The following is an 18281-nucleotide window of genomic DNA, read 5'->3' as shown; positions in this document are numbered from 1 at the left end:
GGAAAGGATCAAAAAAACATTCCAGGTTGCTCTGTCGTCTGATCAGAATCATTTTAACATTTATTTCATCATTATAATTCATGCTCACATTTTAAAGCTTGCTGAAGAAAGAGAGGTTAATGTCTGCGTCTGCTTTCTTTGTTTCTTAAAATCTGTATTATTGCAGCAGGTTCCTGAAACTTGAGTAGCCTGAAACTGGATCAAGATGAATATGCTACAGGTATTAGTCTTTACAATGACAGACCCAGAAACTTGCTGTGAACAGACCTTCCCAATTGATTTTAACAAATCATGACGGTTTTTAAGTACTTGAAATACAAAATCTGCAAACAATGCAAAAACAAAATTCAGACTCAAATGCTGGAAATACTCAACTAGTCAGGCAGCATCTGTGGAGAGAGAAGCAGAGTTAACATTTTCGGTTTCATGACCTTTCACAGACTATTATGAGCAGCTAAAGAAATTAGATTGTGGGGGTAGCACAGTGGCACAGCTAGTAAAGCTGCTGCTTGACAGTTCCAGCAACCCGTGTTCAATCCTGACCTCTGGTGCTGTCTCTGTTGAGTTTGCACAATCACCCTGTCACCCCATGGGTTTTCCGCAGATGTTCCAGTTTTATCCCCCATGCCAAATTCATGTAGGTTAAGTTAATTAGCACTGTAAGTTGCCCCTGAAGTATATGTGAGCGTAGTGGTAGTGATAGGATCTGTGGGAAATTGATGGGAATGAGGGGAGAATAAAAAAAGATTAATGTGGGATTAATGTAAATGGGTGCTTTGGTTGGATTTAATGGGCCAAAGGGCCTATTTCTGTGCTATATGTATTCTTTGAAGTTTAGAAAACTGAGGCATGATCTTATTGAAACATGTTTCTAAGAGTGGGAGAATCTCAAACATAGTTACAAAATGGGGGTGGAGTGGAGGCAATCATTTAAAACAGAGCTGCATTGGAATTTCTTCTCAGAGGATGGAGAATCTCTGTAATCCTCTACTTCAGAGGGTTGTGAAGGCTAAATAATTGGAGATATTTAACGAGGATGTAAATCAGTTTTTGAAAGATTGAGGAATTGAGAGCTATGGCATAAAAGAAGAAATGAAGTCTGAGGCAGATCAGCTGTGATCATATTAAATTATGGGGCAGGCTTGAGAGACCAAGTTGCCTACTGCTGCTCTAACTTTATTATGTTTTATGTCCTTCAATCAAATGGATTGCTTTTACTTGGAAGGTGTTAAGATAACTGAATGTTGTTGGAGCTGCACTCATCAAGGCAAATGGAGTGTATTCTGTCATATTCCTGACTTGTCCCTCATAGATGGTGGAAAAGCCTTAGGGAGTTGAGTCACTCACTGGATAATACTTGACTTCTGACCCGCTCTTACAGCCACAGAATATATGTGGCAGGTCCAGTTGAATCTTTGGTCAGTGCAGATTTCAAGGATGTAGGTGATGGGGGATTTTGATGGTGATAATGCCACTAAATATTAAGCATAGGTGGTTGAACTTTTTCTCGCTGACTGTTATCATTATCACTTTTGTGGCATGAATGTTTCTTGCCACATCTTCACTTTCTGAGAAATTGCAAATGGAATTAAATATTATACAGCGATCAGCAAACATATTCACTTCTGACCTCATGATGGAAGGAAGGTAATTCATTGATGAAACAGTTGAAGTTGGTTGGACTAGGACACTATCCTGAGGAACTTCTGTGACATTGTCTTAGGTCTGAGATGATTATCCTTGAATAACCACTATCATCTTCTTTTCTGCAGGATCGACTCAAACTATTTGTGTTTGGAGGTGTTTTTTCCCTTAATGTTCAATTACTTCAATTTTACCAGGGCCAATTGATGCAACACTTGGCCAAATCCTGTCTTGCTTTAACTTGCACTCCTCTCACTCACACTTTACTCTGAAGTTCAGCATTTTGGACTGAGATTAAGGTGAGGTCTAAAGCTGAGAGTCCGAGTGAAGCACAAACTATGCATCACTGAAAAGGTTTCTGGAGAATAGGTACCACTTCTTAGTACTGTCAATGACACCTTCCATCACTTTGCACATGATTGAGAATAATTTGATTGGGTAATAATTAACCAAATAATATTTACCCTGCTTATTGTGAGCAGGACATGCCTGGGCAGTTTTCCACATTGTTTGCTGGATGCAAATGTTCAAACTACACTGGAACAACTTGCCCAGCAAACTAGCCAGTTCAGGAGCACAGCTCTTTGGTAGGACAGCTGGGATGTTATCTGGTCCCATGGTTTAGCTGTATCCTGTGCTCTCAACCATTTCTTGGTATCATGTGGAGTGAACGAAATTGGCTGAGGTCTGGTTTTAGTGATACTTGTGAATGCTTCAGCCTTATTTTTAACAGTCACTTATTGAGCCCCACGGTTGCTGAGGATGAGGATGTTCTCTGAGCCACCTTAGAAGAATCAGAATCAGATTTACTATCACTGACTCATATAATGTGAAATTTGTTTTGCAGCAGCACTACAGTGCAAAGACATAAAATTACTATAAATTACAAAAATAAATAAACATTGCAAAAAGAAGCAATAACGGGGTAGTGTTCATGGACCGTTCGGAAATCTTCTGCTAGAGGGGAAGAAGCTGTTCTTGAATCATTGAGTTTGGATCTTCAGGCTCCTGTACCTGCTCCCTGATGGTAGTAATGAGAAGAGGGCATGTCCTGGATGGTGAGGGTCCCTAGTGATGGATGCTACCTTCCTGAGGCACTGCCTCTTGAAGATGTCCTCAATGGCAGGGAGGGTTGTGCCCAAGATAGAGCTGGCTGAGTCTACAACCCTCTCCAACCTCTTTCGATCCTGCGCATTGGAGCCTCCATACCGAGCAGTGATGCAACCAGTCAGAATGCTCTCCACCATACATTCATAGAAATTTTCAAGTGTCTTTGGTAACATACCAAATCTCCTCAAACTCCTAATGAAATAGAATAGCTGGTGTGCTTTCTTGTGATTGCATCAATGTGTTGGGCCTAGGATAGATCCTCAGAGATGTTGATGCCCAGGAACTTGGAGCTGCTTATCCTTTCCACCACTGACCCCTCCATGAGGACTGGTGTGTGTTCTCCCGACTTCCCCTTCCTGAAGTCCACAATCAATTCCTTGGACCTGCTGACGTTGAGAGTGAGTTTGTTGTTGCAACACCACTCAACCAGCCAATCTACTCACTCCCGTACACCTTCTGTTGCCATCTGAGATTCTACCAACAACAGTCGTGTCATTGGCGAATTTATAGATGGTGTTTGAGCTGTGCTTAGCCACACAGTCATGAGGGTAGAGAGAGTAGAGCAGTGGGCTAAGCATGCATCCTTGAGGTGTGCCTGTGTTGATTGTCAGCGAGAAGGAGACGTTATTACCAATCTGCACTGACTGTGGTCTCCCAATAAGGAAGGCGAGGATCCAGTTGCAGAGGGAGGTACAGAGGCCCAGGTCTTGAAGCTTGGTGATTAGTACTGAAGGGATGACAGTGTTGAAGGCTGAGCTATAATTGATAAATGGCAGCTTGGCATATGCTTTACAGTTGTCTAGGTACTTCAAAACAGAGTGGAGAGCCAGTAAGACCTCCTCCAATTTGGTTTAATTGTCCACTGCCATTTACAACTAGATGTAGCAGGACTGCAGAGCTTTGATGTGATTTGTTGATTGTGGGTTATTGCACACTGTTTTGTTCTTTGGCATGCTTGTGTTGCAGCTTCACCAAGTTTGTGCTTCATTTTTAGCTGTGTCTCGTGCTGCCTTTCTGCACCCTTCAGGGTTAATCATAATGGTAGAATGAGGGATATATTGGGCCATGGGCTACAGATTGTGGTGGAATACATTTTCACTGCTGCAATGGTACATAGTGCCTCATAGATGCATGGTTTTAAGTTACCAGATCTGTTCTGAGTGTATCCCATTTAGCACAGAGGTAATGCCACATAACATGACCAAGGGTGTCCTTGATGTGAAGATTTTGTTTTTCTAAGGACTCCCAGGTCTGAAACCTTCTGCCTGCTGGGTGGTATAGGATTGTCATGAAGGAATCTAGCATAATGTTTGTAAAGTATGATTCTGTGAGTGTGACTAAATCAGGGTATTGATTGACTCAACTGTGGAACAGTTCTCCCAAATTAGACACCAGTCCCCAAACAGTCTTGAGCAGGCCTTTGTAAGGTCGACTAGGCTGGGAGAGACATTACCCATGTCTGAATTTAATGCCAACATAATTGCCAGTCTGTTTATTCCCCTGTTAAAGTAGTGGTTTGTTACAACTGAGTGACTTGCTTAAACCATTTTATAGGGCAATTAAGAGTCAATGGGGATGCTGCAGGTCTGGAGCCACATCTTACACAGATTGGATAAGGGTGGCAGATTTCCTTCCATAACTGTGCATCAGATAGGTTTTTACAACAACCTGGTAATTTTGTATTTGCCATTACTAAGACTAATTTTTATCTTACAGTTGTTACAATTGATCTTATTGGTAAACTTCCACATAATTATAGAACTCACAGATTTCTAAAATTCACCACTGGCATGGTGCTGTCAGTCTGAAATGAATACCACCAGTCAGACAGCCAGCTGGAGCAGTTTTTAATCTTTCATTGAATTCTGAGGCCTCATTTGCTGTGGCATAAGAGTGTTATCTCAAGTGTCTGGGCCAATGTTTTATCACTCAGCCTGAATCTCTAAAAACTGATTATCTGTTTATCACTTTTATCTTTACAAGAGCTTAATGTGCAGTATTTGGCTGTTGTGTTTCTGACTTTACAACATTTAGTTAATTTTCAAGAGCAGTTCATTGGTTATAAGGTGCTTTGGAGCTGTCCTGAAAGGGATATACAGGGCACTATATGAGTGCGAGTCCATTGTTTTTCCTTCCTCTTTCTAGGGAAGCAATTCTTCATTAAATTGCTTTTGGTAGCGAGCAATGTGCTTACTGACATTACTGAAATGGTAATGTATTGCAACTACAAGTGATAATGGTTCATTAGATACAATATGAGTTTTGAAAATCAAATATGAAGCATATCTTGGACACATAGCCCAGGTCTCGTGATGTGTTAATTGCAGCATTGAACATGGTTAAGTGTAAGTATCTTATAATCCGTGGCTGAACATATCTAGAGCACCTGCCTACTGAAAATGCCTGGTCTGAGAAAGGAGGTAACAAGTTTCAATGTGATCTAGTCCCATAAAAAAAATACAATATTGTAATGTTCTCAGATGCTTTATTTTACAGACTATTTCACTCAATAATGAATTTGAAAAGAGTGATTGGTGACTCAGCACATTTTCTAACATTAAAAGACAAGGAAAATTACAAGTACAACCCTTCAGCACCTTTTCTTCAAATGGTGAGACTTTCTACATTTCAATGAGCTTATGATGATTTTGGCAACTGAAGAAAAAATTGTGGGCATGTATGAGTTTAAAAAAACACTGAAAACCACCAATTTCTGCATAATCTGACTGCTTTTCGGGAAAGGAAACTCACCATCTGTATTATGTGGTAAAGGTAACTTCTGTCTACATTATGCAGAGAGACTTTTTTGTAAGTGACCAAAAAAGTCTCTCTGTTGTTTTGATTTAAAATAAAGAGAAAAAAAAACAATTGCTAAGAGGGCCTAGCACTCCCTGCACCTGACAATGGGCATCAGTAATGGCTACGTCTCAAAAATGTAGAATACATGTACACTTCACTTATACATGCACAGGTTTTCTTGTCTCTGCAGTATTAAGAGGTATTGATTTTTAGATTGCATTTTAGGGAGTCATTGATGTGAGTGAGTCAAAATAAAACAAGGTTTTTACTAGGGAGGGACAGTAAGTTAATAAAGTTATTCTTAAGTTTTAAATTTTTTTAAATTTTTAAGTTTTATTTACAGCGCGGTAACAGGCCCCCAACGTATCCACGCTGCCTATTTTAAACCCAAATTAACCTACCTGTATGTCTTTGGAATGTGGGAGGAAACCGGAGCACCCGGACGAAACCCACACAGACGTGGGAGAACGTGCAAACTCCTTACAGACAGCGACGGGGATCGAACCCCGATCGCTGGCGCTGTAATAGTGTCGCCTTGACTGTAGGTTCCTTCTTTTTATTAAGGAAATCAGAAATTATATTTGTAGCTTGAACCATATGTCCTTTGACTATTGACCACAGGCTGATTTTAGGCAATTTAAAGCTTCACAATTTCTTGACAGTGATAGCAAGTGAATTGTTGAGATATCTGGTATGAAAAACAAGAAATACAAAGATTGTATGTTTTGAGGATTTCCATTTGGTATCCAGAGCTAGACTCTGAAGAAGTTGGATACTTTTGGGAATGTTGTGCCAGGAGAATGTTGAGTATTTGCTAAGAGTGTGCACCACATAGTTAAGACAAGTTATTGTTTTAAATAAATCCAGTTGTAGACCATAATCAAACAAGTTTTGTTGAATGTTTTGGTTTCTTTCAGGATGATAGCCAAGCTACACAAGACTCTTTACCTCAAAGAACAACTATCGAATTGAGCTTAATACCCAGGTTTGTGATTTACATTTAAATGGTTAAAACTTTCTCGAAAGATTATTGAAGAGTGATTGTACAAAAGTTGCAGAATTGTTTAACTTGTTTATCTGCAGGGTAAGTTTAGGAGTTTAAGCATTTCAACTAAAAGCTTGATAGTCCACTGTAAAACTTTAGAAACAGAAGCAGTGGTAAGCCATGTGCCCCTTTGAGTGTGTTCCATCATTCAGCAAAATGTAGTTGATCTACTTTCCTGATCAAACCCCCTATCTCTTAATCTCACTGGATTTCAAAAATCTTTCAATCTTTAACCACAAATCATCCACAGTTCTTTGGGTAGAAATTTTCCAAGTATTTACTGCCCTCAAGATGATGATATTTTTCCTAACATTCCTGTATATTTGATCCTCTATATCCCCAGGATACCCTTCTACTAGACTATCCAGCCAAAGGAAAGACCTTTGCAGCATCCACCCAGTCAAGCCTCTGAATGTCATGTAGTTCAATGATTTTGCCTCAAATTCTTTCAATAATCCAGAGAATGTAGTGCCATTGTTCTCAAAAGTACATCAGATGGCTGTTCTCTTATCCCAGGAATCAATTTAATAAACCTTTGTTGCATTGCCTCCTAGGCAGTGATTCATTTCTAAGATAAAGAGACCAAGACTAGACATGTTACTGCAGTTGTGGTTACCAAAGTTACCATATAATTATACCAAGATTTCCTTTATTCCTTGACAATTAAGGCCAACATGCCATTTTCTTCAAAGTTCCTTACTGTAGTTGCATACTAACTTTCTGTGATTTATGTATGAGGACTTATGTTTAATATTCTCCATTTAAAAAAAAATTCTGTTTTTTCCTAACAAAATGAAAAATGACCTCATTTTTGTTCACGTTATGTTCCATCTATCACCATCTTGCTCACTCTCTAGATACTATTTCCCTTTGCAACCTCTTTGTGTTCTCCTTAAGCTTTCTTTTCCGCCTAACTTAGTACCCCTTCCTTTAAGTCATTAAAGTAGGCTGTAAAAAGCTGAGGCCCAAGCACACTGATCCTTGCAGCACCCCACTAGTTACGGCCTGGTAGCCTGAAAATGGTCTGTTCCCCCTTGATTTTCTGGTCCATTTAAAATAAAAATCATCCAACCATGTTATTCAAGATGGAGAGAAATAAAAATTTGGACATTAAGGGAATCAAGTGTTGGGGTTAGTACAGGAAAGTGGCGCTGAGGTAAAAAATCAGCCATGACTGAATGCGAAGCAGGCACAGGGCTTCCCCCAGAGCACTCAATGCAAAAGATGCATTTCACAGTGTGTTTCGATGTACATGTGACTAATACATCTTATCTTATCAAATGGTCTCCTTCTGCTTCTATTTCTTCTGGGTTTTTTTTGGTTATTATAACCATTGCAACTCTGCGTTTTTATTACTGTGGGAGCCTTTTATATGTCACCTTATCCAAGTCACTTTTGAAAATCTAGGCATGCCCCATCGAATGATCTTCTTTCTATTCTGCTCTTTAGAGAACAAACTCCGGTAAATTTTTCCAATACTCTTTCCTTTTTGAAACAATATTGATCCTGCTTAATCAGGTTTTGCTTTTTTAAGTACCCTGTTATTACTTCCTTTGTAATGAACTCTAACATTTCCTGATAATTGACGTCAGACTAATTGGTCTGTAGCTCCCCTTTCTCTCTCGTTGAGGTAATCACTATTTTTCTGTAACTAAATTTTACAGCTCTAGTATTTTTATGTTTCTCCCTCCTTTGTCACATCCCCTCAAGACAGATTAGATGCCATTAGCAAGATTTCAACACCCTCTTTGTTGATAGTGGTCTTTATCACCTATTTTTCTCTTGGACTGTGCTCTATCACAGGCATTCCTTTGTAAATCCCCACTCTCTGCAATCAAGATATGTTTTCTAGTTCTGAAGAAAGTTCATCAACCTGAAACGTTAACTGTCTTTTTATCTTCACAAATGCTGCCTTACCTGCTGAATAATTTCAGCATTTTCTCTTTTTATTTTAATTACTATTTCCAGTTTTACATGTAAAATGCAACTATTGACAAATTTATTGGGTACCAATCTGCTGGAATAGGATGTTGCTGAGGTTTCATCTAATGCCTCTTCAGGGTGAATATGATGCAACCAATTGGATTTCTTCCTGTTCTGTCCATGTATTTTAAGTTGGTTCATATTCCAGTTCATTCATTTTAGCTTTCATGTTTATTTGTATTACTTGGGATGAGGTCCCACATACACTCAGGTTTTGAATCATTAAGTTTGACTGGAAACCACCAAAATGGAGTGTGACAAGCATAAAGCTTAATAGCCAGTGTTGCAAATCCTTATTTATCTTTTGATTGGCTTAATGACAATGGAGGTTCAAAGACAAAGTCGCGTTTATTGTCAAATGCACAAGTACATGTATGCGCAGGTGCAATGAAAAACTTAATTGCAGCAGCATCACAGGCACATAGCATCATATAAGCAGCATTCACAAGGGAAACATAAATCAAACATAAATTATACACAATTTTAACAAGAAAGAACACAATTAGAACAAAAGAAAACAAAGTCCATTTTAGTGCAAAGTGGTCATAGTGTTGCTAAATTGTAGTGATTAGGGTTTTGCTGGTTGGTTCAAGAACCAAATGGTTGAAGGGAAATATCTGTTTTTGAACCGAGTGGTGTGGGACTTAAGGCTTCTGCACCTCCTGCCCGATGGTAGCTGCGAAAAGATGGTATGGCCCATATGGTGCAGATCTTTGATGATAGATGTTGCCGCCTTGAGGCAATGCCTTCTTGAGGCAATGCCTCCTGTAGATACTACCAGTGGTGGGAAGGGATGTACCCATGATGTATCGGGCAGAGTTCACTACTCTGCAGCTTCTTGCATTCCTATGCATTTGAATTGCCATACCAGACCATAATGCAACCAGTCAGGATTCTCGCAATGGTGCATCTGTCGAAGTTTGTTAGAATGTTCGGTGACGAGCCGAACCTCCTTAACCTAAGAAAGTAAAGACGCTGGTGTGCTTTCCTTATGATTGTACCTATATGCTAGGCCCAAGACAGGTCGTACGATATGTTAACACCCAGGAATTTAAAATGCTGACCCTTTCCATGACCGATCTCCAGTGCATGTTCGCCCTCCTTTCCCTACTCTCATCTGGAATAGGGGTCAGGTCTCCCTACCTAAGGAAGGATATACCTGGAATAGAGGGAGGGCTTTGTAGATTCAGCAGTGTTATTCCTGCGGTAAGAGGAGAGGACAAACTGGTCCTATACTCTCAGCAGTTTAAAAGAATGAAAGCCAATCTCTGATAGGACAGATGCAGTGATGTTTTCCCTGGCTGGGATGCCTAACACCTGAGGTCACAGTCTCAAAAATAAGGGGTTGGCTCCTCAAGATCAAGATAAGGAAAGCTTTTTACCCTAGAGGGTAGTGAATATTTGCAATTCTCCATCTAAGATGGCACTAGAGAGTCAGCTGGTGAGTAAATTTAAGACCAAGACTAATGGGTTATTGGATATTAAGGAAATCAATGGATATAGGGTTAGTATAGGAAAATGATATTGTGATAAAAGGTTAGCCATTATCATATTGAATGGTGAATCGGAATCATTCTCCAGTCCTACCAGGATCTTGTTCATTTACACTGAAAGGCAAATTAGTTATGAAAGTACAAAATTATGCCATCACATTAATATGACCCACCTCCTTGATCTTCCCCATAGGAATAAAACCTAAAATCTTTCTGCCATTATTGCTTGACAGAAAAGAAGTCAGTTGAAATTATCTGTAGGAAAAAATGCCATACAGATTTATGGGATAACCACTATCTGTGAGAGAATAGTTGGAATGAAAAGAGAGAGAGAGACATACAAATAAAGAGAATGAAGGATAATTGAAAGTAAGAGAAGAGATATGATGCACAGTAAAGAAGGGATGAAAGACATGAAATGCAAATAGGTGAATGAAGATAAGAGGGGGAAAAAGTAAATATAGGAATGAAGGATTTGAGGGTATGATGAAGATTTAAGGAAACTAACTTAAGGCAAGTAAAATGGATCATGTTAAGTTGATTTGTGTTTCAATATTTATTGCTTTTATAGTTGTAGTTATAGTGATCATAATATACTGGGACCATTTTCCTGGATCAGAAAAGGCTAAAGGATATATGTTAGTGTTTTTATTTAAAGGGTTTTGTTGATTTGGATAGAATATCCTTCTGAGAATATGAAACATTCAGGGGACTCCTGCACTACTTGTCTGGTCCTCCTGGTCTACTCACATATTCACCTATCCCCCTTCTGCCTGCAGACACTTATGATGTGAGTTGACCACCTCTTTAAATGAGCTATCCATTTAACACTCAGCCTCACAGGCACACCATCATGATGCCAGCTTCTTCTGAAGTTCTAAGTCTGAATCTTCTCATATTTCAGTTGACAACACTTTTGATGTTTATGATTGTCCAGGATGCAAGAAGTTCCTTGTATTTCCCAAATTGCACAGGATATGCTTTCAGGACCTGAATAATTAAAAAGTCAACTGCCCTCTCAGGTGGCATTATTAGTTCATTAAATGTGATGCCTTCTTATTGTTGTGTCTCAACAATAAGAAGGCATCACAAATGATGCAAGCATTTCTCTGGAGTGAGACTTAATAACAAACTTTTGACTCAAAAATGAGATGCTATCAAAGTAGCTCAGGCTGATGTACCTGCAAATGTCAGATAAAATACTTAATTTCAAAAACATTTTAAAAGGATAAAGTTTCTTGTAACATTTTTCTCTGATGAGCAGGCTGTTTGCTATGTTAAGTATCCTTTGAGAGAAAATATTTTTTTAGCAGGGAAAATGGGATGATTTCAGATTTTGACATCCATAATTTGTACTAATTAAATCTGACTAAATGTTCTTTTGTGTCTGTATCCTGAAACAACTGAAACAATATTGTTTTTCTTATGTGTTCTACTAATTTGACAACATTTGATATATAGTGGCAGAATTTCAAGAAATGGAAACATTTCTGTTTCAGGCACCTTGTGGTATATAATCCAACAGATCAAGACCGTGTATCCATTGTAACAGTGCAAGTAAATTCATATAAAGTAAATGTGCTAACTGCTTCAGGGCAGCAAGTGGAGGCTCAGATTACTGCAGTTTGGGACAAATCCAACAGAATTTCCGAAGAAGTATTTCAGGTGGGCTATATTTCCTCTGCTTCAATAATCTATAACTGATGTGCATTTTCTCAACTCATTGGGTTTTTTTTGGTGCTGGGCCCTTTCTGGTACCTTATTCAGGCATCCTTTTCATGTGTTCAGGATGTCAGAATTAGAAGTAGGCTGTATGTCCCTTAAAGCTTGCTCTGCCATTCATTAAGATCATGGCTGATCTGATCTTGGCCTCTACTTTCCTGCCTGTTCGCTATAACCTTGACTCTCCCATAGATGAAAAAAACTGTTTATAAGTTCTTTGATTCCTCCTCCATGGCAATCTGGGGTAGAGAATTTCAAAGATTCGTGACCCTCTGAGGGAAGACTTTTGTTTTTCTCCCTATCATCAGAGCAAATATATATAACCAGATCTAAAATAGCTTGTTCCAAGATTGGCTCTGCAACTTTTTGCTCTAAGGTACTCTCTTGTCCTCGAGGTTACTTTTGCTCATTTGAATTATAAAATCCCTTTGAAGATAATCAACTGTGATTATTGGAAGACCATTCTCATATGCCTCAAATTATGTCCTGATGTAATCTCTGTCCCATAATGTTGGTACTGTTATAGGGCCTAAAGATTTCTTCTGCCAGTGACTTCTTTCCCTTGTTATCTCTTATTTCCACTTAGACTGATTATACATCTTAATCTTCTGTCGATTTCTTTTATGACCACTGTACCTATATCATTTTGTTTGTTAACAGGATTACCCCACCCAAAATGTCAAGTACACTAGATATTCAGTTCCCAGTCTCAATCACATTGCAATCACTTCTCCAGTGGCAATCTGATCATACCCTTTTATTTTGTGCCATCAATTTATTTATCTGGTTATAATGCTGTTTGCATTGATTAAGAACCTTTAATTTTGTCAATTTAATATTTTTTTCCATATGTAGATGCTTTGCAGGAACACTTACGTTGCATCTTCTTTCCCCTCTTGTCATTCTCTGATTATCATTATCCATTCCCCAACCCTGCAATAACTCCTTGTCTCTTTAACTTTCTAAACCTTTAATCACCCCTTAATCCTACCACCACCGCTACTCTTCTCTCTGCCCCACGTGCCACCCTTCACTATAGAGTTCTAAATTTCTGTGTCCTTATTTTCATGGAAAGTGATTGCCTAACCTTGTCAGCTGCAAATGATTTGTAATGAGCATGCACAAATTTGTCTGTGTCCATTCTGTTGGTGCCTGTCTTCCATGTGCCTTTGCTTACCCTAGTGCTTGTGTGGTGCTACCATAACAACTATAGCACAGTTGGTGGAAAGACTGTTAGAGAAGAAAAATGCAAGCATCTCAGGATGACCTTAAACAGCTCTGCACTTAGAAAGTCTGGCTTTCAACTCCAACAATTTGGAATGGACACCAGTAATCTCGGCTGGCTAGCTTATAGCCAATTGCAAAAGTACAAGCAGAATGACAGTGGACGAATCATGAATGTGATCATACTGAAGGATTACAGCATTAATTCTCTACAAAGTTTTCACCCTTTTTGTAGGGCAGTGCTTCAGCAATCCTAATAATCTGTTAGAAAAGTGAACTACTGCACTGCTGTGGCACTTGTAAACTTGTTTAGTGTCCTGTGCCATGTCTTAGCTTTCATGACATTCTGCTTTTGCTGCAATGGAAGCTGAGACATTGGCCATCAATACTGGATCACGCTTAAGTCCATAAGTGGCTTAATAGATTTCTTTAGACTTCTTTATTAGTCACATGTACATTGAAACACACAGCAAAATGCATCTTTGTGTAGAATGTTCTGGGGGCAGCCTACGAGTGTTGCCATGCTTCCGGCGCCAACATGGCATGCCCACGACTTCCTAACCCATACGTCTTTGGAATGTGGGAGGAAACTGGAGACCTGGAGGAAACCCACGCAGACATAAGGAGAGCGTACTAAGTCCTTACAGACAGTGGTCAGAATTGAAGTCGCTGGCGCTGTAATAGCGTCACGCTAACCATAGGCTACTACTTCCTTGCTGGCAATTACAAGCTCCAAAGCATGCACAGGCCTATTTGTGCTGCTGGTGCTGGACTGCTTAATGCATCATGACTTGGCTTATGGGCTTTGTAATAGGTCTGCTAATGAAGCAGGTATTTTCGTGTACTTACCCATAAATGTCTTTTTGTAGACCGCACCATCAAAGTCCTCATTTGAAGATATTATAATAGAAATCCAGCTTTCTAAGGAGCTAGAATTTAAGTTATTCTTTTTCCCCTGTCTTGTAGGTCGCTCATGCAATCTGTCTCACCATATGCAGGTCCCTCCTTAACACAAACCTCTGCGTGCAGTGCAAGTATCCTAGGTTCTGGCTGTGCTCTTGAAAAAGCGTGCCTTCAGGTTTATGTTGCTGTTATACAATTTCTCTTTGTGGTTGTTTTTTTTGATATCTGAAAGGCAAAAGATTGTGGTAAGAGGACGTGGAGAAAATAAGAGGTGTGTGCTTACACTGCCTGCAGCCTATTATCAGAGAAGATTGTAGAATGAGGGGAAGTAGAAGGGTGAGAAGATGGATTAAGCATAAGGGCACTGTTATCTTCTATTGTTTCAGCTCTGCCGCTGGTCACAGCCTTGGCAGTGGCTGTGCCACTGATGACAAGCGCTGTTTTCTCCATGTGGGCAAGCTCATGCAGTCAAGGCTGTCCCTCTAATTAGCTGCTGTTGCCTTTTGAGTATGTGCTGTGTTATTTTGCAAGGGAGGAAGTGTGCAAGTGAGTGTCTCACAATATATTTGGCTGATTTGGATATTATGGTTGAATCTCTCTGGCAGCTGGTACAAGTTGTGGATATGAGATTTGTGTCTATGGTATCTGTGAGACTGAGGCAAACCTATGAGTGCCAGGTATTTCAAATCTGTCTGAAAACTGACATTTCTGGAAGTTTGACTTGCTGCTAGCTGTCCAGCTTTGCCACTTTGTTTACAGTGATGTGCTAGTCGAGTTTCCTCACTCTAAGTCAATCCAACCAAGGCCAAAGTACTGGATTTTAGAAGTAGATAACAGGAAGAATATCTGTTAAGTACAAAAAACGTTATGTTTTAAAACTTTACTTTATTCAAAATCCAGGAAACTTGGTACTTAGAGAGGGTATTCCTGGGGAAATGTGGGAACATCCATCGAGATTATATGGATAGAACTTAGAAATAAGAAGGGGTGATCACTTTGATGGAATTGTACTACAGGCACCTCAATAGTCAGTGGGGATTAGAAGAGCAAATATGTAAGAGGATAACAGATAGCTGTAGGAATAATAGGGTTGTAATAGTAGGTGATTTTAACTTCCCTAATATTGACTGGGACTGCCATAGTGCTAAGACGGGGCAAAATTGACTGGGACTGCCATAGTGCTAAGATGGGGCAAAATTTGTTAACTGTGTCCAGGAACGTTTTCTCAAACAATATGTAGATGTCCCTCTAGAGTGTGGACTTGCTAGAGAGGGGGCAATACATGACCTTCTATTGGGAAACAAGGCTGGGCAAGTGGCTGAAGTGTCAGCGGAGGAGCCCTTTGGGAACAGTGACCATAATTCTATTAGTTGACAATAGTTAATGGAAAAAGATGGGACTGGCCCCAAGTTGAAGTCCTAAATTGGGGCCAGGCTAATTTTGATGGCATTGGACAGGAACTTGCAAAAGTTGGGACTGGGACTGTTTTTCCTAGAGTGAAGGAAGCTGAGGGGTGAACTTGTAAAGGTTTATAAAATCATGAGGGGCATAGATAAGGTATAAGGTCAGGGTCTTTATCCCAGGGTAAGGGAAAGATTTAAAGCAGACCTGAGGGGCAAGTTTTTCACACAGAGAATGGTGGGTATATGGAACAAGCTGCCAGAAGAAGTGGTTGAGGTGGGTGTAATTACGATGTTGTAAAGACATTTGGACAAGTATACGGATAGGAAAAATTTAGAGGGATATGGGCCAAATGCAGGCAAATGGGACTAGATCAGAAGGCACCTAGGTTGGCATGGATGAGTTGGGCCAAAGGGCCTGTTTCCATACTACATAACCCAAAAACCACAATCCAGCATGGTCTTGGTTCACAGGTTACAAAATTTTGGATGTTGGATCAGTGCTCCTGATTGATAGTGATCGTCAATACACAATAGAAGTGCAGTACATTGAGCAATATTGAAGACTTGTGTGTTTGGTGGGATATGAAATTTGAAGCTGCATTCACAAGCCTCAACTATTCATTTAAGATCAGTAAACTTCTTGTGATACTGTATCCAGGCTTTTGGAGCTTAACCAAAATGCCCTTTGAAATCAAAAAATGTCAGATGCTGGAAGTCTGACGTAAAAACAGAAAATGTTGAAAACACTTAGCAGGTCAGACAGCATCCTGAGAAACAGAGTTAATATTTAAGACTAAAGACCCTTTGTCAGAAGTGGGAAAGAGAGAAAACAAGTTTGTTGCAAAGAGTTTCTCTAGAAGGCTTTGTCGTCCTTTTGGATAGACTACATCTCATCTTTCACTCCACCACCAAAATCTCCAGTGCATTAATGGAAAACATTAGAGACTCCCGTTTTCCCTTGCAGTACCATTGTTCAATGTTTTCTGGAGCTGGCAATGCAATTACCAACCACCCAAGTGATGTTGCTGTTGATGGAGGCAGCATGGCAATATCACAATGCCAAATTTTTGCAACCAGCACTGGTTGCAATAATCATTGGTCACAGACTCCAGAAGAGGCCTAATACTGTGATTTGCTAGCAATGCTTAGTGTAATCCACGCTTCTTAAAACCAGTCTGCAATCTTTAAAAGGGGTGGCTGCAGTTGTTAGTAGGTGGATTTTTTTTTGCTGTTAGTGTTCTACAGATGATGGAAATATGAAACAAAATTGAAAATACCAGGAAAGAAATAGAGGTAAAGTTCAGGTTTGTTGATTTTTTTTAACTTATTTATTCGTGGCTCATGAATATCACTAGCAAGCTGAGATTTGTAGTCTATCCCCGCCTACAAGGCCTCATGGTTTTTTTGTTAAAAGTCACTCATATTGTTGGTTCTGAATTCACATTAAGAGCCAGACCAAGTAAAGATGGTCAATTTCTTTCACTGATGAACATTACTGAAGTAGATTACAATTCAGTAATTTCATGGTTCATTTATTCGACTGCTTGTTCAGTGCCTTAACCATTACATTAGGGTAACCTATATTAGAATAATATTAATAGCATATTGATAAAATGAGTCAAAATTTTAGGTTTACTCTTGATATATTTTCATTTTATTCAACCAACAGGTTTCCTTTCTGGCACAGATATCAGCCCTAGGATTGGGACTCTACCAGTTAGTGAAAACTCAAGATATCAAAACCAAGCTGGCAAATTATACCATGTACATGAACAGAAGAGACGAAGTAACCTTTGATCCCTTCAAGATCAGTGTGTTGGAAAGCTCTACTGGTGACATCACTATTGAAAATGCAAATTTGAAAGCTTGGTTTTCAGGGACAAAAGGATTCTTGGAGGTAAAGATTACTAAACATGTTTCTTTTGTCTTGTATATAACTCGTGAAACAACACCCAAATGAATCGGTTACCCAATAACGGTCTCGCTGTTACTCCTTTGCCTTTTTATGTCGAATTCATATTTGCAGACAGAAGTCAAACAAAAAAAACAAAATATTGCAAATGCTGGTCATCTAAAATAAAAACAAAGTATGTTAGTGATACTCAGCAAGCTTGGTAGCATTTGTGGAGAGAGAAACATAACATCTCTGATCAGGGTGACCATTTATCAGAATGCATCCTGCCTGACCTATTGAACGTGTCCAGTATCTTCTGATGAACCATAGCTTGATTCAATTCCCAATCTACTTTATTTTTTATTCCCACTGTTTTTCTTCTTTGAAGCTACTTTTTTTTTGTGCTGATTCACTAATGTGGTCTTTGGCATAGTTACGTGGTGATGGATGCTATTTAGCAGTCAACTTGCAGACAGCAAGATTCCACAAACCACATTGTAATAACTACCAGATGAATATTATAATAAAATAAGAACCGAAAGTGCTGAAAATAAACAGCAGGTCAGGCAGCATTTGTGCAGAATTAAACATTTATTAATGCCACTGTCCAGATGCTTCCCTTGCAAACTATTTGACCTCCTGACTTGTCAATATACAAGGAAAAGAACTTGGAACTGTCTAGTTCTCAATACATAGGGAGTATCTTCGCTAGATGAATTACAGCAGGTCAAGAAATTGTCATACCACCACCTTCTAAAATGCAATTAAAAATGAACATTAAATGTTGGCTTTGCAAACAATTTTTTTCGAAAAAAATTGGTAAGACATCTAACCATGTACTATTAAGGTGCTGATTTTCAGTAGTTATAAATATTTCCCTTGTATCTCCACAGCATATGTACAATTTGAAAAATCTGACCATTCGGTGGTTTACCTATTATTTTTCAGTTGGGTAAGAAACAGTTATTTAGTGTAAGGTTGGTTGGAGGAACTTCTGAATAGTTTGAATGTTTTAGATAGTCATACATAGTTGAAACTCATAAAGGGATTGGAATGGAGAA

The 18281-nt window shown here is 39.2% G+C and overlaps 2 protein-coding genes across 2 annotated transcripts in view; both read left to right on the top strand.

Moving 5' to 3' along the window:
• Nucleotides 1-18281, top strand: part of LOC127572845 (calponin homology domain-containing protein DDB_G0272472-like) — a 168228-nt gene that overhangs the window by 43050 nt on the left and 106897 nt on the right. The gene's annotated exons all lie outside the window — the stretch shown is intronic.
• The window catches only part of man2a1 (mannosidase, alpha, class 2A, member 1), a 113023-nt gene that overhangs the window by 60747 nt on the left and 33995 nt on the right, over nt 1-18281 (top strand). Inside the window, exons 11-14 of the mRNA XM_052020500.1 lie at nt 5251-5365; nt 6471-6538; nt 11574-11739; nt 16996-17223. Of these exons, the coding sequence (XP_051876460.1) occupies nt 5251-5365; nt 6471-6538; nt 11574-11739; nt 16996-17223 (577 nt within the window). The remainder of the gene's footprint in view (nt 1-5250; nt 5366-6470; nt 6539-11573; nt 11740-16995; nt 17224-18281) is intronic.

The sequence above is a fragment of the Pristis pectinata genome, chromosome 7 (assembly GCF_009764475.1).
Source record: "Pristis pectinata isolate sPriPec2 chromosome 7, sPriPec2.1.pri, whole genome shotgun sequence".
NCBI lineage: Eukaryota > Metazoa > Chordata > Chondrichthyes > Rhinopristiformes > Pristidae > Pristis > Pristis pectinata.
This window is presented reverse-complemented; position numbering and strand designations above follow the sequence as displayed.